This window comes from Macrobrachium rosenbergii, chromosome 48, assembly GCF_040412425.1.
Source record: "Macrobrachium rosenbergii isolate ZJJX-2024 chromosome 48, ASM4041242v1, whole genome shotgun sequence".
Classification (NCBI taxonomy): Eukaryota; Metazoa; Arthropoda; class Malacostraca; order Decapoda; family Palaemonidae; genus Macrobrachium; species Macrobrachium rosenbergii.
Window position 1 is genome coordinate 78,080,220 of NC_089788.1, and position 18,090 is coordinate 78,098,309.

General features: G+C 34.2%; 1 protein-coding gene across 1 annotated transcript; it reads right to left on the minus strand.

Moving 5' to 3' along the window:
- Positions 1–1,236: 1,236 nt before the first annotated feature.
- Positions 1,237–2,434, minus strand: LOC136831815 (pro-resilin-like). Its single transcript, XM_067092439.1, has 3 exons — positions 2,406–2,434; positions 1,759–1,806; positions 1,237–1,628 (listed from the first exon to the last, which is right to left on the minus strand). The coding sequence occupies exons 1-3, from the start codon at positions 2,415–2,417 to the stop codon at positions 1,350–1,352; spliced, it is 339 nt and encodes a 112-aa protein (XP_066948540.1). The 5' UTR covers positions 2,418–2,434; the 3' UTR covers positions 1,237–1,349.
- Between the last annotated feature and the right edge of the window lie 15,656 nt (positions 2,435–18,090).

The following is an 18,090-nucleotide window of genomic DNA, read 5'->3' on the forward strand; positions in this document are numbered from 1 at the left end:
TGAGGGCAGTATGTAATCTTCCTACGGTTGAGTCATTACCTATTTTATATTATATTAATAGTAATATTTTAGTGTACGTGCTTTGTTTTCATTCTCGCCCAGCTTAAAGACACCTTTCCCCTATACAGACATACAGTACATACACACACACACATACCCAGTATTTCTGTATGGAAGTTTTTCTTGCCAACAAGAGGCATTGCAACGTACGAGTATAACAGAGTTGTGTTGTAGAGATTTCGTATTTATTTTTTTAAAAATCTGTTCAGTTTTCTATATACAATCTCTCAGTTTAAAGTTATGATATGGATTGTGTTCGGTAGTGCTCTTGTTAGTTTTCTGTATAAGGAAACTATTGTGCCGGCTTTGTCTGTCCGTCCGCTCTTTATTCTGTCCGAACTTTTTTTCTCCGCCCCCAGATCTTAAAAACTACAAGGCTAGGGCTGCAAATTGATATGTTGATCATCCCACCATCAATCATCAAATGTACCAAATTACAGCCCTCTAGCCTCAGTAATTTTTTTTTGTTTTATTTAAGGTTAAAGTTTGCCATAATCTTGCTTCTGGCAACGCTATAGGCCAGGCCACCACCGGGCCGTGATTAAAGTTTCATGGGAAGCGCCTCATACAGCATTATACCGAGACCACAGAATGATAGGTCTATTTTCGGTGGACTTGATTATACAATGTACTTTTTTTATTTAATTTTCTACAGAACAACAAAAACAGCATAAGAATATTAAGAGGGGATCCCTTTCTGAACGACCTTCTCAAAAAATGCAAGATTTATCTTGGTTCCTGGGTAATCTCAGACTTGATTGCATATTATATTTCTGAGAAATATATGAATAATTCATTTCCACTGAATATTTCATTGAGAAGTAATATATTTATGAATAATGGCTATTTGTTCACTAATTCTAAACGTGTCATTGTTTTGAGTTTTTTATAGACAATGAAGAGATTTGAACTACAAAAGACCTGCCTCTGCGAAAGAATAATATTCTCCAGAAAGTTAAATAAACCACAAAATTAGTTTTCATCAATTTATTCACATAATCATATAAATATCTGATCAATAATTTAAGGCGTTTATCCTAAGTCTGAATTCGATTGTTCCATACGCGAATATTTCTTATATCTGAAATGAGGTCAGATATTTACTGTCAGAAAGGTTTTAAAAATCTTAACCATGACACACCAACGCCCTCTGAAAAGGTAAAAACAAACGTCAAGTCATTTCTTTTTCATTTATTCAATCAAAGAGCATAAATAAATCATCAATAATTTATCAGAAGAAGAAGAAGAAGAGTAATCTGGCGAGGTCTTGGCAACAGCTGTTTGTTTACTTATTTGGATTCGTTGGACTCGTAGGAGTTGGAGTCGGGGAATCGAGCCTCTCCGTCGTAGTTGACCTCAGCCACGTATCCGGAGTCTCCCTCGACGAAGTACTTGACGGTCTGGAGGCGGCCGTCGGGAAGGCGGACGTAGTAGGATCCCTGTGTGTTGTCTCCGTCGCGGGCCTCCTGGTGTCCGAAGTCGTTCTCTGAGGACTCGTCTCTGACGGCCCAGTTGAAGTTGTACTTGCCCTCACCGGATTCGAAGGATTCGAAGGATTCGAAGGATCCCTGGAGGGTTAAGAAGCGAAATATTAGTTCTATGTAAGGACCTCTCCTTAGCAGGATTCTTGCAAATATATTTTACAATTTCTCTAAACTAATAAATCACTTTGAAAATAGTGAAGACATTGATACTCACAGGACGGGCGTAGGCGAGGGCGGCAAAGCCGAGTACTACAAGAAGGACCTGGAAGGAAAATAAACATTTAGAAATATTTTCTCTTTTTTTTTCTGTATGTGAATAGTCCTATAGGATATCACGTAGAAATGTGTCAAAAGACTGTGGAGTGGAAAGTCCTATAGGATATCAAGTAGAAATGTGTCAGAATGCTATAGAGTGAAAAGTCCTATAAGATATCGCATAGAAATGTACCAAAAGACTGTAGGTGAAAAGTCCTATAGGATATCATGTAAAATTGTGTCAAGAGACTGTGGAGTGAAAAGTCCTGTAGGATATCAAATAGAAATGTATCAAAAGACTTTAGGTGAAAATCCTATAGGATATCAAGTATTTTTGTAAAATAAAGTCTTGCATATGAAAAGTCCTATAGGATATCTCGTAGAAATTTGTCAAAATACTGTAGGTGAAAAGTCCTATAGGATATCTCGTAGAAATTTGTCAAAATACTAGAGTGAAAAATCCTATAGGATATAACATAGAAACATGTAATAAAAAAACTCTAAGTGAAAAAAAAAGCTATAAGTACTGAAACACCATCATGGTATCCTATAGGATGCCAAGTAGTACCAAGTCATATCCTCAAGGATACCAAGTCGTATCCATACCTTGGCGTTCATGTTGACTGCAGGAGTATCAGAAGATCTCTGTGCCCTGTCCCTCGACGCAGAACATTATATAGCTGAGATCCCGAATAGGCGTGGTTGACCCTTCGCCTGGGCCTCCAGAGGTCTTGTTTTTGCAAGAAGTTTCCTAAGGAGAATTCAGGGGTAAGGTAAGTTTCCTAACTGTGTTTGTGCTCTTATATTAATCTATATCATTAATTTACTGTGCCTTAGGATTGCAGGCACGTGGTTTGCAAAATGAGAGCAATACTTTTTTTCTTTTATTTCTTCTCTCCAGCTCTCTCTCTCTCTCTCTCTCTCTCTCTCTGTTTGAGAAATGTTGGATGGGAGATTATATAATATTCTTGCAACATACTATATATATATATATATATTATATATATATGTATATCTATTATATATATATATATATATATATATATATATATATATATATATATATAATATATATATGTATGTGTGTATATATATATATATATAAATATATATATATATATATATATATATATATATATAGTATATATATATATATATATATATATATATATATATATATATACTGTATATATATATATATATATATATATATTTATATATAATATTATATATATATATATATATATATATATATAATGTATGTATATTTATACAGTATATATATATATTCATGTATAAATATATAATCAAATAAGAAATACATACATATAATACTGTATATATATATATATATTTTTTATAAACAGTCATGAAACCTATACAATAATACCCATTAGCAATACTCCCTTGTAACAGATGATGACGTTAAAACGATTAAATTTAAAAAAGCACTTACTCTAATACGCGTCCTTCTGAAGGAGCTAGGCACTTACAAGTGCTATGAACAAGTGCCAAGAGAAAAAGCGGAGAGAGAAGAGAGAGAGAGAAGAGAGAGAAGAAGGGAGAAGCCAAAGAGAGCGAGAGAGGAGACAGAGAAAAAGAAAGAGAAAAGCCAGAGCAGAAAAAGAGAAAATCAAGAAAAGAGAAAAAGGCAGAGGCAGGCAAGTGAGTTGAGTGAAAGCGAGAAGAGAAAAAGAGAGAGAGAGAAACAAGGAGGCCAAAGCAAGTGATCGAAAGCGAGAAAGAGAGCAGACTAGAGAGGGTGAAAGCGAGAAAAGAGAAAGGCGAGGAAGAGAGAAAAGAGAAGAGAAAAAAAGAATAAGCCTGAAGTCTATGACTCTAGCATGCATATTGTTTACCTTCAATTGAGAAGTCTCTTAAAATTGCAATTATCCAAAAACACGAACGGAAGAATTAAAACCTGAAATTCCTTCCGTATTAAATCGTTCTTCCATCATCCGTACAATCGTTCTTCCATCATCCGTATTTAATCGTTCTTCCATTCGTATCCATCCATCCATCATCCGTATTTAACCGTTCTTCCGTCATCCGTGCCGTGACAAAAACAAAAAAAAAGTGCTTTTACAAATAGCTATGTCATGTATTCGTGACAACTCCCAGGCAAATGTTTGTTTGGGTTAATAGGTTTTCAACTGAGGTCTGAAATTGCCTTGTGTGTGATTCCAGAACTTGGCTGAAGGCTGCGTTCTTTGATGGTAAAGATAAACTATAACTTTCAAAGGTTTCTTTAAATAATTTTAAGTGCTCGAATGATCTAATGTTATGATAGTTTGCATTCAAAAACTTTCTCTTTGATGATAAAGAAATAATACATTTTTGTCAGAGATTTCTTTAAGTACTTGTGAGTGCTCTTATGATCTAATTTTTATGATAGTTTTGCATTACAAAATTTTTCTCTTTGATGATCAAGATATAATACATTTTTGTCAAAGGTTTCTTTTAAGTAATTTTAAAGCTCGAATGATGTATTCGTGTATTTTTGTATTATTGTTCTCCAATGAAAAGGACAAAAATAATTGTCATACATCACAAGTTTCGTGAAGGAATTCTGAGTGCTAGAATGGTCTGATTTTATGACGGTTATTTAATCTTGTTCTAAATGAAAATTGGCAAAATAAATTGTCATGGAAGTTGCCTGTATTATTCTAGAGTTTGGGTGAAAACTGTGCTTTTATGTATAAAAAAATTATACATTTTTGTCACAGATTTCGTAAAATAATTTTTAAGTGATCGAATGATCTAGTTTTATGACATTTTGTATTCTCTTCTCTAAAAATGCACAAAAAATTGTCATAAAATAATCAATGTGTCTTACAAACAGAATATTATATTACTCTTATTGAAAGTGATTCAGTTATAGCTAAAACTGAAACGAATATTTACTAAAACTATCTATAGCCATTGAACAATATTTTTTTCTTTCTTGAATTAAATAGTCGAAAGCAACGAATGGAAGGTATGATATTCTGATGGTTGGTCACACGAAGGAGGAAGTGTGTCGTTTTGCAATTGACCTGATCTGTTATGACCGACCTATATTGTTAGTCAGCTGAACATTATATATTCATATTTCCTAAGTTTATGTTAATATATATGTTGATATTATTTTATATATGATATTATATATATATATATATCATTAATGTGTACATTAAAATGATTATAATGACTGAAAAAGTTGGCTAAACAGTAAAGGAAATAAGGCTTCTCCCAAGATTCTCTTAGTGATTTAAACTAATTGGATTGTTCGAACACTTCTGAAACCTGAAATCAGGTCAGATTATTACTGTCTAAAACGGATTAAAGTCTTATTTTGATAAACCACTCTCCTTGCAAAAAGGCAAAAACAAACATCAAGTCATTTCTCTTTCATTTATTCAGTCAAAGATCATAAATAGTTTCGTCAATAATTTAGCAAAAGAAGAAATAAGTAATCTGGCGGTCTTGGCACCAGCTGTTTGTTTATTTGGATTCGTTAGATTCGTAGGAGTTGGAGTCGGGGAATCGAGCCTCTCCGTCGTAGTTGACCTCAGCCACGTATCCGGAGTCTCCCTCGACGAAGTACTTGACGGTCTGGAGGCGGCCGTCGGGAAGGCGGACGTAGTAGGATCCCCTGGGTGTTCTCTCCGTCGCGGGCCTCCTGGTGTCGAAGTCGTTCTCTGAGGACTCGTCTCTGACGGCCCAGTTGAAGTCGTACTTGCCCTCGCCGGATTCGAAGGATTCGAAGGAGTTCTCCAGAGGATCCCTGGAGACACAAAAAGGATATTAGTATGTTTTCCAATAGGATCTCTCACTACCTTTATTTCATATATATTTTCAATTTATCTAAACTAATAAACAATTTAAAATATAAAGACTTGATACTCAGGGGCAGGCGTAGGCAAGGGCAGCAAAACCCAACACTACAAGAAGGACCTGGAAGGAAAATAAACATTTAGAAATATATTAATTTTATTAATAATCAATGTTAAATTAAACCTTTTTTAACTTCTAAACATATGATTAGAATATTATTGCTTATCCCCTAAATTATTATCAGGTCACTCTATTCATATGGAACATTAGATTATTTTAAATTAAGATTAATAATCAAAGACATTTTATCTCAAGATCATTTACAAAACTTCAAGAAGAATTATTATTATAAGTATTATTAGAATATTAAGTTAATAGGGACAAACAAATACAAGTATCCAAGGATATGGTTTTCATTCAGAACACTAGAATCAGGAGAGGTTTTAGAAAATTAACAAATTAATTAAAAATAAAAGCAAGATAAAAAAGCGTATGAAGGTATATGATTGATCTCAATTCCTTTAAACTTTCAGAAGTGGAATCCGAACCTTGGCGTTCATGTTGACTGTCTGAGGATCAGAATCTCTGTTCTTTCCCTCACCTTCCTCCATTATATAGACCAGTCTCCTCCTCCTCGTCAGGTAGGCGTGGCCCTAACACTTTCCTCAGGTCTTGTTTTTGCCCCAAGTTTCTTAAGGAGACCTAAGGGTAATTTTAGACTAATCCGATCTGATGGGCATCTGTTCTTCTACGACTAGTAGCTCTGACAAGATTTTTATTTTTGCAAGTTTTGTAAATGTTGACATTTGGGATGCATTCTCCTTTATCTGTGTTCTCACTGTTTGCAAAATGTTATATGTATGCATATCTCTCATGTACACACACACTCTCTCACATATATATATATATATATATATACATATATATATATATATATATATATATATATATATATATATATATATATATATATAAATATATATATATATTTAAACATATATAAAATATATCGCCTGCTTGCCACAAAATATGTTGCCCAGTTTTTGTCTTGTCATTATGTCTATCATGTACTAGCCATTATGCATCATAGAAAATGCCAGCATTAGTTTTCTATATATCACTATATATTATATGCATCACAAAAATGTCATATATTGTATATTTATATATTATATATATACAAAAAATATCATAGTACAGTTGTATCTTGCTGTTATTCATGCTGTCATTATACTTATAAAAATGTCAGCAGCATAGTTCCTCTTGTCATCATGTGCAATAGACAAAAAAATGATCAGCTGGTCAATTGTCTCTTTCGTCATTAATGCCACTTACAAAATGTTAGAGTAAACTCGACAAATCAAAAGCTCATTCATTCATCATTAACAGTTTAATATAAACCAGTTTAGGAAAACATATTTTTAACAAGCAGTCCTCTCAATTTCATATTTGTTTTCCATAATTACACTAAACGTATCACTTTTTAGTTTTCAGAAAGGAACTAGATGCTGGCTTTTCTAAAAGCTGCTGCAGAGGCTAGAGGTCACAAATTGAAGACGGAGTTGATCATCCACCCTTCAATCATCAAACATACCAAATTGCAGCCCTCTAGCCTCATTTTGATTTTATTTAAGTTAAATTTAGATAATCTTGATTCTAGCTAACGATAGGATGAAGCCACCACCGGGCCATGGTTAAATTTTCATGGGTAAGCAGCTCATATCAGCATTATTTTTGACCAAAGAAGGAAGATCTATTTTCCCGGTGGCCAATATATGCTGTAGGACTGTACAGAAAACTCTATTGAGCAGAAGAAAGTGGAGCATTTTTAGGCTAATGAATCTTATTCTCTAGGAAGATATTTAGGCTGATGAAGCATGAAGATACTCCATAGTGAAAATGGAAATAGCTCCATAATCAATCATTCAATCAATCAATCAATCAGTATAGATATACTGAATATGGCATATAAATAAATGGGTTAGCTATATATCAAAAGTTTTTTTATATATATATACTTTATATTTTATGCATATGTTATAGATGTTCTTTAAAATGATGGTTTTGCTATACAAAAGTAGAATGTAAGTACCTCAATTATTATGTTCCCAGAAAGAAACCTCTTAGGTCGGGGCTTAGTACGTTCATCCTGTATCCTGTCAAACGACACTTATAGATTTTAATAAGCTAGTTCTGAATTTTATAAATTGTGTGATACTATCTATTTATTGATTTTGAGGGCTAGTTTCATTAATAGAAAGGTAAATAAAAATATATAAATAGTTAGAAAAATTAATACAGAGTTCGGCTTTGAAATCTACAAAAAAATTTGTTTTATGATTTTATGTCCATCACTAATTTTTTCACATTATCTATACGACAATGTGTTATCATTGCTTATTTATCTGATATTGTCAATAAAGATGAAACAAATCTGGTAGTTTACTACTCAGCTTTATCTGTACAGTGTCTGGATTATGGGTATAATGGGTATGGTACAGATATGGTATGATGTATGAAATGGATATTGGTAAATAATTGGGTATGGGTATATATATGGGTAGTAGATATAGGTATTGGTATCAATTATGGTTTTGTATGGATATAAAATATATATACAGGTATGGAAAAGATATGGATATATATATGGGTATAGGTATGGGTATATATATATATTGTATGGGTAACCTCACGGATATGGGTATTGAATTCTATGGGTACTTTTTTGGATGCTTGTACACAAAGGGTATGGGATCCCTTATGCAAGGTATGGGTATGGGTATGGGTATGGGTATGGGTAGCAAGATTGAACTCACATCCCGAGTATCAGAACTATTGGTCACGATGTTGATGTTTATATGTATTTTGGCTTTAATTCTTCTTCCTTAAGGCTGGGCGACTTTGCTATGGGATATGTAGATGCCTTCTTTCCAGGACTTTTTTTGTTTGGGGGACTGGGAAGCAATTAGGTCTGCCTGACGTCAGTAGTTTCATCTTGTACTGTATTGACCCAGTTTAGCATTTTACAAAACCTGTTTTCGACAGTTTCCATAGGTGGTATGTTTTTAGATGTTGGGATTTCATTTTTGTGTGTAATAGTCTTAATGCCAATTTCATTTTTAAGCAAATGAAAAATATTAGCAAAATAAAAATGAATGCGGATGAAAGATTTCACTAACCTCTCGGCTTTTTCTTCGCCAATATTTAGTGTAATGCTGAGTTATCACTTGATTATTTATCTGAATTGTATAAAATAGGTAAAACAAATACGTAGTTAATATTCTGCTTTATTCAAACACGGTCATTAAATATGTCGTCAATAAGTTATCAAATAATCTGAAATAAAATCTTTCGGCTTCTTGCCAATCGCTTATTTGGATTCGTTGGACTCGTAGGAGTTGGAGTCGGGGAATCGAGCCTCTCCGTCATAGTTGACCTCAGCCACGTAGCCGGAGTCTCCGTCGACGAAGTACTTGACGGTCTGGAGGCGGCCGTCGGGAAGGCGGACGTAGTAGGATCCTGTGTGTTCTCTCCGTCGCGGGCTTCCTGGTGTCGCCAAGTCGTTCTCTGAGGACTCGTCTCTGACGGCCCAGTTGAAGTCGTACTTGCCCTCGCCGGATTCGAAGGATTCGAAGGATTCGGAGGATCCCTGGAGGGTTAAGAAGCAAATATTAGTTCTATGTAAGGATCTCTCCGTAGTAGGATTCTTAAAAATGTATTTTACAATTTTTAAACTAATAAATCACTTTGAAATTCTGAAACATTGATACTCACAGGACAGGGCGTAGGCGAGGGCGGCAAAGCCGAGCACTACGAGAAGGACCTGGAAGGAAAATAAACATTTAGAAATATATTAATTTTTCTAATAATCTTTATAAGACTTTTTTTTTAACTTCTAAAATTAGAATACATTGATACTAACAGGGTCGGGCAATAAGAGAAAGATTATTCTAAAGTAAAAGATTAATCAATAAAGACATTTTGTCTCAAGATCATTTTACAAAACTTCAAGAAGAAGAATAAGTAGAGTCAAAATGTTAAGTTAAGAAAGATTAATTCAATAAAGGATATTAAACAGAATATTTATCAAGTAATACTTTGATGACTCAACACAAAAGATGTTTCCTATCAAGATCCTTTACAAAAAAAGAAGAAGAAGAAGAAGAAGAAGAAATCTGGAGCAGAATCCGAACCTTGGCGTTCATGTTGACTGTCTGAGGATCTGAGGATCTGTGTGTCTTTTCCTCACCTTCCTCCATTATATAGAGTGAGTCTCCTCCTCCTCGTCAGGTAGGTAGGCGTGGCCCTCACCTTCCTCAGGTCTTGTTTTGCCTCAAGTTTCCTAAGTAGACCTAAGGGTAACTCAGGGTAAGAGGGCATCTGCCTTCCTCATAGTAGCTGATCTAGATTTTTATTTTTGAGTTTTGTAAATGCTGACATTTGAAAGTGCATACACAATGTGAAGGTGGTTTGCAAAATGAGTTTTCTCTTCTCTCTCTCTCTCTCTCTCTCTCTCTCTCTCTCTCTCTCTCTCTCTCTCTCTCTCTCTCTAAATATATACATAATATATATATATCATATTATATATTTATATATATAAAATATATATAAATATACAACATATATATATATATATAATATACACATATATATACAACAGACCAATATATGTATGTATATATATATATATAAATAAATAATATATATAAATGTATGTAATATATATATGTATTATATATATATATATATATATATATATATATATATATATATATATATATATATATATATATATATATATATGCCTTTACCTCATCAGACTAAACAACAGTTTGATCACATCAAATAATGAAAATAAGATATATTAACAAAAGAGTAAATCAAAGCTGAATTCATTATCATTAACAATTTAATATAAAACATACACAAAAACTTAAACAACATAACAAACATTAAAATTTCATACCATCATTTTTATCCATAATTACCTTAACAACTGGGAATGACTTCCATTCATTTTCTAAACAGCTGCTGCAGCTGAAGAGACTCACTGACAGATGGGTTCGACCTTCCCAAGAATGCAGACAGAAGAAGAAGAAGAAGAAGAAAGAAGAAGAAGAAGGAAGAAGAAGAAGAAATCAGACAGCTAAAGGAAGAAGAGTTTGAAGGGAACAAGGTAAGCAATATATCAATCAATCATTTTGAAAAGCAGGAAGTAATTGTGAGAGAAATGGCCCTGGAGGACTTGCCAGATATAAATCTAATGCCAATAGAAAGTGGTTGTAGATAGGTTGCTTGTGGGCCTAATGCCTAGATTCTCTAGAAGATAAGGCTGTCAGTAACCTAGATGCAGTGACGCCAGTTTTAGCCAGCCATAATCAAATTCCAATCAATCAATCAGTCTAGAAGACTGAATATGGCAGGGAGAAATAAATGGGTTAGCTATACTTCAAAATTCTTTTCTAATGCATGTTTTACTGAACCTTCTTAAGCCTTGGATCCAAGCCAAGGAATATCAATTAATTCTGATTTCCAGTAGAAGGGTTCAGACATCCGAGTATCAGAACAGGATCGTTGTCATTTGTATATCTGTATTTAAGCTGATAATAGATAGTTCTTAAGGTGGATGCCTTTGCTATAATATGCGAAAGTAGATACCAGACATTTTTGTTTCCAGAAAGGAACCAATTTGTCTGGACCTTAGTTTCATCTTGTCCTCACTTAGTTTCCAAAGCTTCCATAGGTTGTGTAATCTATTTTCATTTATTTGCTTTTGGTGAGGATTTCATGAACGAAAGTAAATGGAAAAATGTATAATGTAGTTAGGAAATATAGAGTTAGGGCAATACAAAAAAAATGGTTCTATGATTTTGTGTCTAAGCATTATTATCCATATAAAAAAGGGTTATATTGCTTGTTTATCTACATATTGTCAATAAGGATAAAATTTTTAATACTCGGCTTTTTGTACGTGTAGTTTATGGGTATGGGACAAAATTGGTAAGGAGTATCGGTATGGGTATGGTACAGATATAGGTAATGGTTATGAAACGGATATGGGTATGGGTATGGGTACGGGTATGGGTATGGATATGGATAAGGGTGTACTGTATGGATAGGTATGGGTATAGAACGGATATGGGTATGGATAATGATTGGTTTAGGTATGGGTATGGGTTAGTCTGGGAACAGCAAATGCGAGCACAAGAGCATCTGTGAGTCACTGATTATATATGATCTTATCAAAAAGGTAAAAACAAATACGTAGTTAATATTCTGCTTTATTCAAACGCGGTCATAAATAAGTCGTCAATAAGTTATCAAATAATCTGAAATAAAATCTTTCGGCTTCCACCAATCGCTTATTTGTATTCGTTGGACTGTAGGGAAGCTGAGTCGGGAATCGAGCCTCTCCGTCGTAGTTGACCTCAACCACGTATCCGGAGTCTCCGTCGACGAAGTACTTGGCGGTCTGGAGGCGGCCGTCGGGAAGGCGGATATAGGATCCTGGGTATTCTCTCCGTCGCGGGCCTCCTGGTGTCCGAAGTCGTTCTCTGAGGACTCGTCTCCTGACGGCCCAGTTGAATCGTATTTGGCCTCGCCGGATTCGAAAGGATTCGAAGGATCGCTCCTCGGAGGATCCCTGGAGGGTTAAGCTAGCAAAATATTAGTCCTATGTAAGAATCTCTCCTTAGTAAGTTTTAGAAAATGTATTTTACATTTTTTGTAAAATACTAAAGTGTCCTATGTAAAGGATCTTTCCTTAGTAATTCTTGCAAATATATTTCTCAATCTTTTGGACTAATCATACTTGAAAATACTGAAGACATTGATAAGGACGGGCGTAAGGGCGGCAAAAGCCTAGCACTACAGGACCTAGAAAGATGTTAAGTTAAGAAAGATTAATTCAATAAGGACATTAGAAAGAATATTTATAAGTACTCATGACCAATAACACAGAAGTTTCCTATCAAGATCCTTTACAAAACTTTAAGAAAAAGAAGAAGAAATTGGAGCAGAATCCGAACCTTGGCGTTCATGTTGATTGTCTGAGGATCTGAGGATCTGTGTGTCTTTTCCCTCACCTTCCTCCATAAGTCCTCCTCCTCGTCAAACATTCAAGGTCTTGTTTTTGCCTCAAGTTTCCTAAGTAGACCTAAGGGTAATAAAAGGGGCATCTGCCTTCCTCATAATAGGGTGATCTAGATTTTTTATTTTTGAGTTCTGTACTGACGTTTGAAAGTGCAACTGGTTTGCAAAATGATGTAGTTTCTCTCTCTCTTCTCTCTCTCTCTCTATATATATATATATATATATATATATATATATATATATATATAAATATAATGTGTATATATATATATATATATATATATATATATATACCTTTAACCTCATCTAAACAAGTCTATTTCACATCAAATAACGAAAATAAAATATATCCAAAGTTAGTACATCAAAAGAACCATTACAGAAAAACTTCTGAACATAATGTAACAAACATTAAAATTCCGTATCATCATTTATATCCATAATTACCTAAACGACCGGGAACGTCACGCATTCCTAAACAGCTGAATGCAGTTGAATAGACTCATTGACAATAGGGTTCGACCTTCCAAGAATGCAGACAGAAGAAGAAGAAGAAGAAGAAAGAAGAAGAAGAAGAAGAAGAAGAAGAAGAAGAAGAAGAAGAAGAAGAAGAAGAAAAAAAAAAAGAAGAAGTCTGACAGTCAAGGCGAAGGTCTCAAAGGAACGAGGTAAGCAATCAATCAATCATTTTGAAAATCAGGAAGCAATTGTTCAGAAGAAGAGAGAAATGTCCCTGGAGGTGCTTGATTAAGTATAGATCCATTACTTGTAAAAAGTAGACTTGCAGAGAAAGTTGCTTGTTTAAAGCATAGCCTAATGTCTAGAAGATAGATCGTCAATAACCTAGATGTAGTGACGCCAGTTTTATTAATATAATCAATCAATCAGTCTAAAAAAATTTAATATAGCAGGGGAAATAAATGGGTGAGGTACACTTCAGAATTCTTTTCTAATGCATATATTACAGAACCTTCTTATTACTGATGAAAATCAATTAAATGCAACGACCACTCAGATTTGCATATCTGAAAGAATCGGTTCTTTAATGTACACAAAAGAGTGTCAGTTAAAAGGGGGTGGGGGAGAGAGAGAGAGAGAGAACTCGAGTTCATCTGTGAAGATATGGAAAAGTTTGCTTGTTAGAAAATTGATTTATCACGTGATACAGTTCTGCATTTTGAGTTATCCACAACTCCTCTTTCTGATGGAAGTGACTGAGGAAATATTAAGATAATTATCTCACAGAGCACGAAAAGTGAGGTCATGATGTATGCTTTTCATACATACACATATATATATGAATGTCTTTTTCCTGTAATAACATTAGTAATATGAGATATAGAAGTTCATAAAACACTATTTAAACGTTGCATGCCCGAAATATATGTTTTAACTTTTAAATAGTGTTTTGGGCATTCTTATATTCACATATACAGTATATATATATATATATATATATATTATATATATATATATATATATATATATATATATATATATATATATATATATGAAATTGCAAGAACTCACTAACAAGCTTAACTCTCGAATTCTTCAAACTTTTTGGATGCTCTTGTCACTAAAACCTTAGATCCAAATGCAAGAATATGAATTAATTCTGATGTCCAGTAGAAGGGTTCGAACCAGCATCCCATGCATCAGAACGAGTTAATGTTGTCGACGTGTATCTGTATTTAAGTTGATAATAGATTGCTCTAAGGCGAAAGTACCTTTGCTATATTATTTGAAAGTAAATACCAGACAGGTTTATGCTTCCAGAAAAGCGAACCACCTGGGTCTGACGTAGGTAGGTTTCATCTTGTCCTGAGAAACACTCAGATTTCACAAAATCTATTTTCCAAAATTTCCATGGGTTGTATATTGTATTTTCATTTATTTGTTTTTGTTCATTGGGGCAATTCATTAACGAAAGTAAATGGAAACTGGCCCGTTTCCAGCCCTGTGACTGGCAAATCCAGAGACGTCGTAGGAGACAGGGTTAGATATCAGATGCACGGGTGGTGCAGGTGTTATAGTCTCTGATTATTTATCTGATCTTGTCAAAAAAGGTAAAACAAATACATAGTTAATATTCTGCTTTATTCAAACGCGGTCATAAATAAGTCGTCAATAAGTTATCAGATTTATCAAATAATCTGAGATAAAATCTTTAGGCTTCGCCAATCGCTTATTTGGATTCGTTGGACTCGTAAGAAGCGGAGTCGGGGAATCGAGCCTCTCCGTCGTAGTTGACCTCAGCCACGTATCCAGGTCTCCCTCGACGAAGTACTTGACGGTCTGGAGGCGGCCGTCGGGAAGGCGGACGTAGTAGGATCCCTGTGTGTTGTCTCCGTCGCGGGCCTCCTGGTGTCGAAGTCGTTCTCCGAGGACTCGTCTCTGACGGCCCAGTTGAAGTTACTTGCCTCACCGGATTCGAAGGATTCGAAGGATTCGAAGGATCCCTGGAGGTTAAGAAGCGAAATATTAGTTCTGTGTAAGGACCTCTTAGCAGGATTCTTGCAAATATATTTTACAATTTCTCTAAACTAATAAATCACTTTGAAAATAGTGAAGACATTGATACTCACAGGACGGGCGTAGGCGAGGGCGGCAAAGCCGAGTACTACAAGAAGGACCTGGAAGAAAAAATAAACATTTAGAAATATTTTCTTTTTTTTCTGTAAGAATAGTCTATAGGATATCACGTAGAAATGTGTCAAGAGACTGTTGAAAAGTCCTATAGGATATCAAGTAGAAATGTGTCAGAATACTATAGGTGAAAAGTCCTATAAGATATCGCATAGAAAATGTATCAAAAGACTGTAGGTGAAAAAGTCCTATAGGATATCATGTAAAATTGTGTCAAGAGACTGTAGAGTGAAAAGTCCTGTAGGATATCAAATAGAAATGTATCAAAAGACTTTAGGTGAAAAGTCCTATAGGATATCACGTAGAATTGTGCCGAAAGTCTTGCATATGAAAAGTCCTATAGGATATCTCGTAGAAATTTGTCAAAATACTGTAGGTGAAAAGTCCTATAGGATATCTCGTAGAAATTTGTCAAAATACTATAGAGTGAAAAATCCTATAGGATATAACATAGAAACATGTCAAAAAAGACCTCTAAGTGAAAAAAAAAGCTGTAAGTACTGAAACACCATCATGGTATCCTATAGGATACCAAGTAGTACCAAGTCATATCCTATAGGATACCAAGTCGTATCCATACCTTGGCGTTCATGTTGACTGCAGGAGTATCAGAAGATCTCTGTGCCCTGTCCCTCGACGCAGAACATTATATAGCGAGATCCCGCGAATAGGCGTGGTCCCTTCGCCTTCCAGAGGTCTTGTTTTTGCAAGAAGTTTCTAAGGAGAATTCAGGGTAAGGTAAGTTTCTAACTGTGTTTGTGCTCTTATATTAATCTGATCATTAATTTACTGTGCCTTAGGATTGCAGGCACGTGGTTTACAAATGAGAGCAATACTTTTATTTCTTCTCTCCTCTCTCTCTCTCTCTCTCTCTCTCTCTCTCTCTGTTTGAGAAATGTTGGATGGGAGTGTAATTGTGTGTATGTGCTTGTAACAGTACTCATATATATATATATATATATATATATATATATATATATATATATGTGTGTGTGTGTGTGTGTGTCAGTATATATATGTATATATATATATATATATATATATATATATATATATATATATATATATATATATATATGTATATATATATTTATATATATATTTGTGTATATATATATATATATATATAATGTATGTATATTTATACAGTATATATATACACATTCATGTAAATATATAATAAAGAAATACATACATATATATACTGTATATATATATATATATTTTTTTTTATAAACAGTCTTGAAACCTATACAATAATACCCATTAGCAATACTCCCTTGTAACAGATGATGACGTTAAAAAAATTAAATTAAAAAAAAGCACTTGCTCTAATACGCGTCCTTCTGAAGGAGCTAGAAGCACTTACAAGTGCTATGAACAAGTGCCAAAGAGAGAAAAACACGAGAGAGAGAGAGAGAGAGAGAGAGAGAGAGAGAGAGAGAGAGAGAAAGGGACTTTGCCAAAGAGAGCGAGAGAGGGAGACAGAGAAAAAGAGAAAAAGAGAGCAAGCCAAAAAAAAGAGAAAGTGAGAAAGAGAAAGAGAGCAGGGCAAAGCGAGCGAGTGAAAGCGAGGAAGAGAGAAAAAGAGAGAGAGAGAGAAAGAAAGCAGGCCAAAGCAAGTGATCGAAAGCGAGAAAGAGAGCAGACTAGAGAGGGTGAAAGCGAGAAAGAGAGAAAGAGAGCGAGAAAGAGAGAGAAAGAGAGAGAGAAAAAAAGAGAGAAGCCTGAAGTCTATGACTCCTAGCATGCATATTGTTTACCTTAGCGAGAAGTCTCTTAAAATTGCAATTATCCAAAAACACGAACGGAAGAATTAAAACCACGAAATTCCTTCCGTATTAAATCGTTCTTCCATCATCCGTATTAAATCGTTCTTCCATCATCTGTATTTAATCGTTCTTCCATCATCCGTATCTAATCGTTCTTCCTTCATCCGTCCATCATCCGTATTTAACCGTTCTTCCGTCATCCGTGCCGTGACAAAAACACAAAAAAAAGTGCTTTTACAAATAGCTAAGTCATGTACTCGTGACAACTCCCAGGCAAATGTTTGTTTGGGTTAATAGGTTTCGAAGTGAGGTCTGAAATTGCCTTGTGTGTGATTCCAGAACTTGGCTGAAGGCTGCGTTCTTTGATGGTAAAGATAAACTATAACTTTTCAAAGGTTTCTTTAAATAATTTTAAGTGCTCGAATGATCTAATGTTATGATAGTTTTGCATTCAAAACTTTTCTCTTTGATGATAAAGAAATAATACATTTTTGTCAGAGATTTCTTTAAGTACTTGTGAGTGCTCTTATGATCTAATTTTATGATAGTTTTGCATTACAAAATTTTTTCTCTTTGACGATCGAGATATAATACATTTTTGTCAAAGGTTTCTTTAAGTGATTTTTAAAGCTCGAATGATGTATTCGTGTATTTTGGTATTATTGTTCTCAATGAAAAAGACAAAAAATAATTGCCATACATCACAAGTTTCGTGAAGGAATTCTGAGTGCTAGAATGGTCTGATTTTATGACGGTTATTTAATCTTGTTCTAAATGAAAATTGGCAAAATAAATTGTCATGGAAGTTGCCTGTATTATTCTAGAGTTTGGGTGAAAACTGTGCTTTTATGTATAAAAAAAAATTATACATTTTTGTCACAGATTTCGTAAAATAATTTTAAGTGATCGAATGATCTAGTTTTATGACATTTTGTATTCTCTTCTCTAAAAAAATGCACAAA

Excerpts from the sequence above, each read along its gene's own strand:
- LOC136831815 (XM_067092439.1), bottom strand. Across the intron at positions 1,629-1,758 it reads CCCTCGCCTACGCCCGTCCT|GGATCCTTCGAATCCTTCGA; the intron begins GTGAGTATCAAT and ends TTAACCCTCCAG.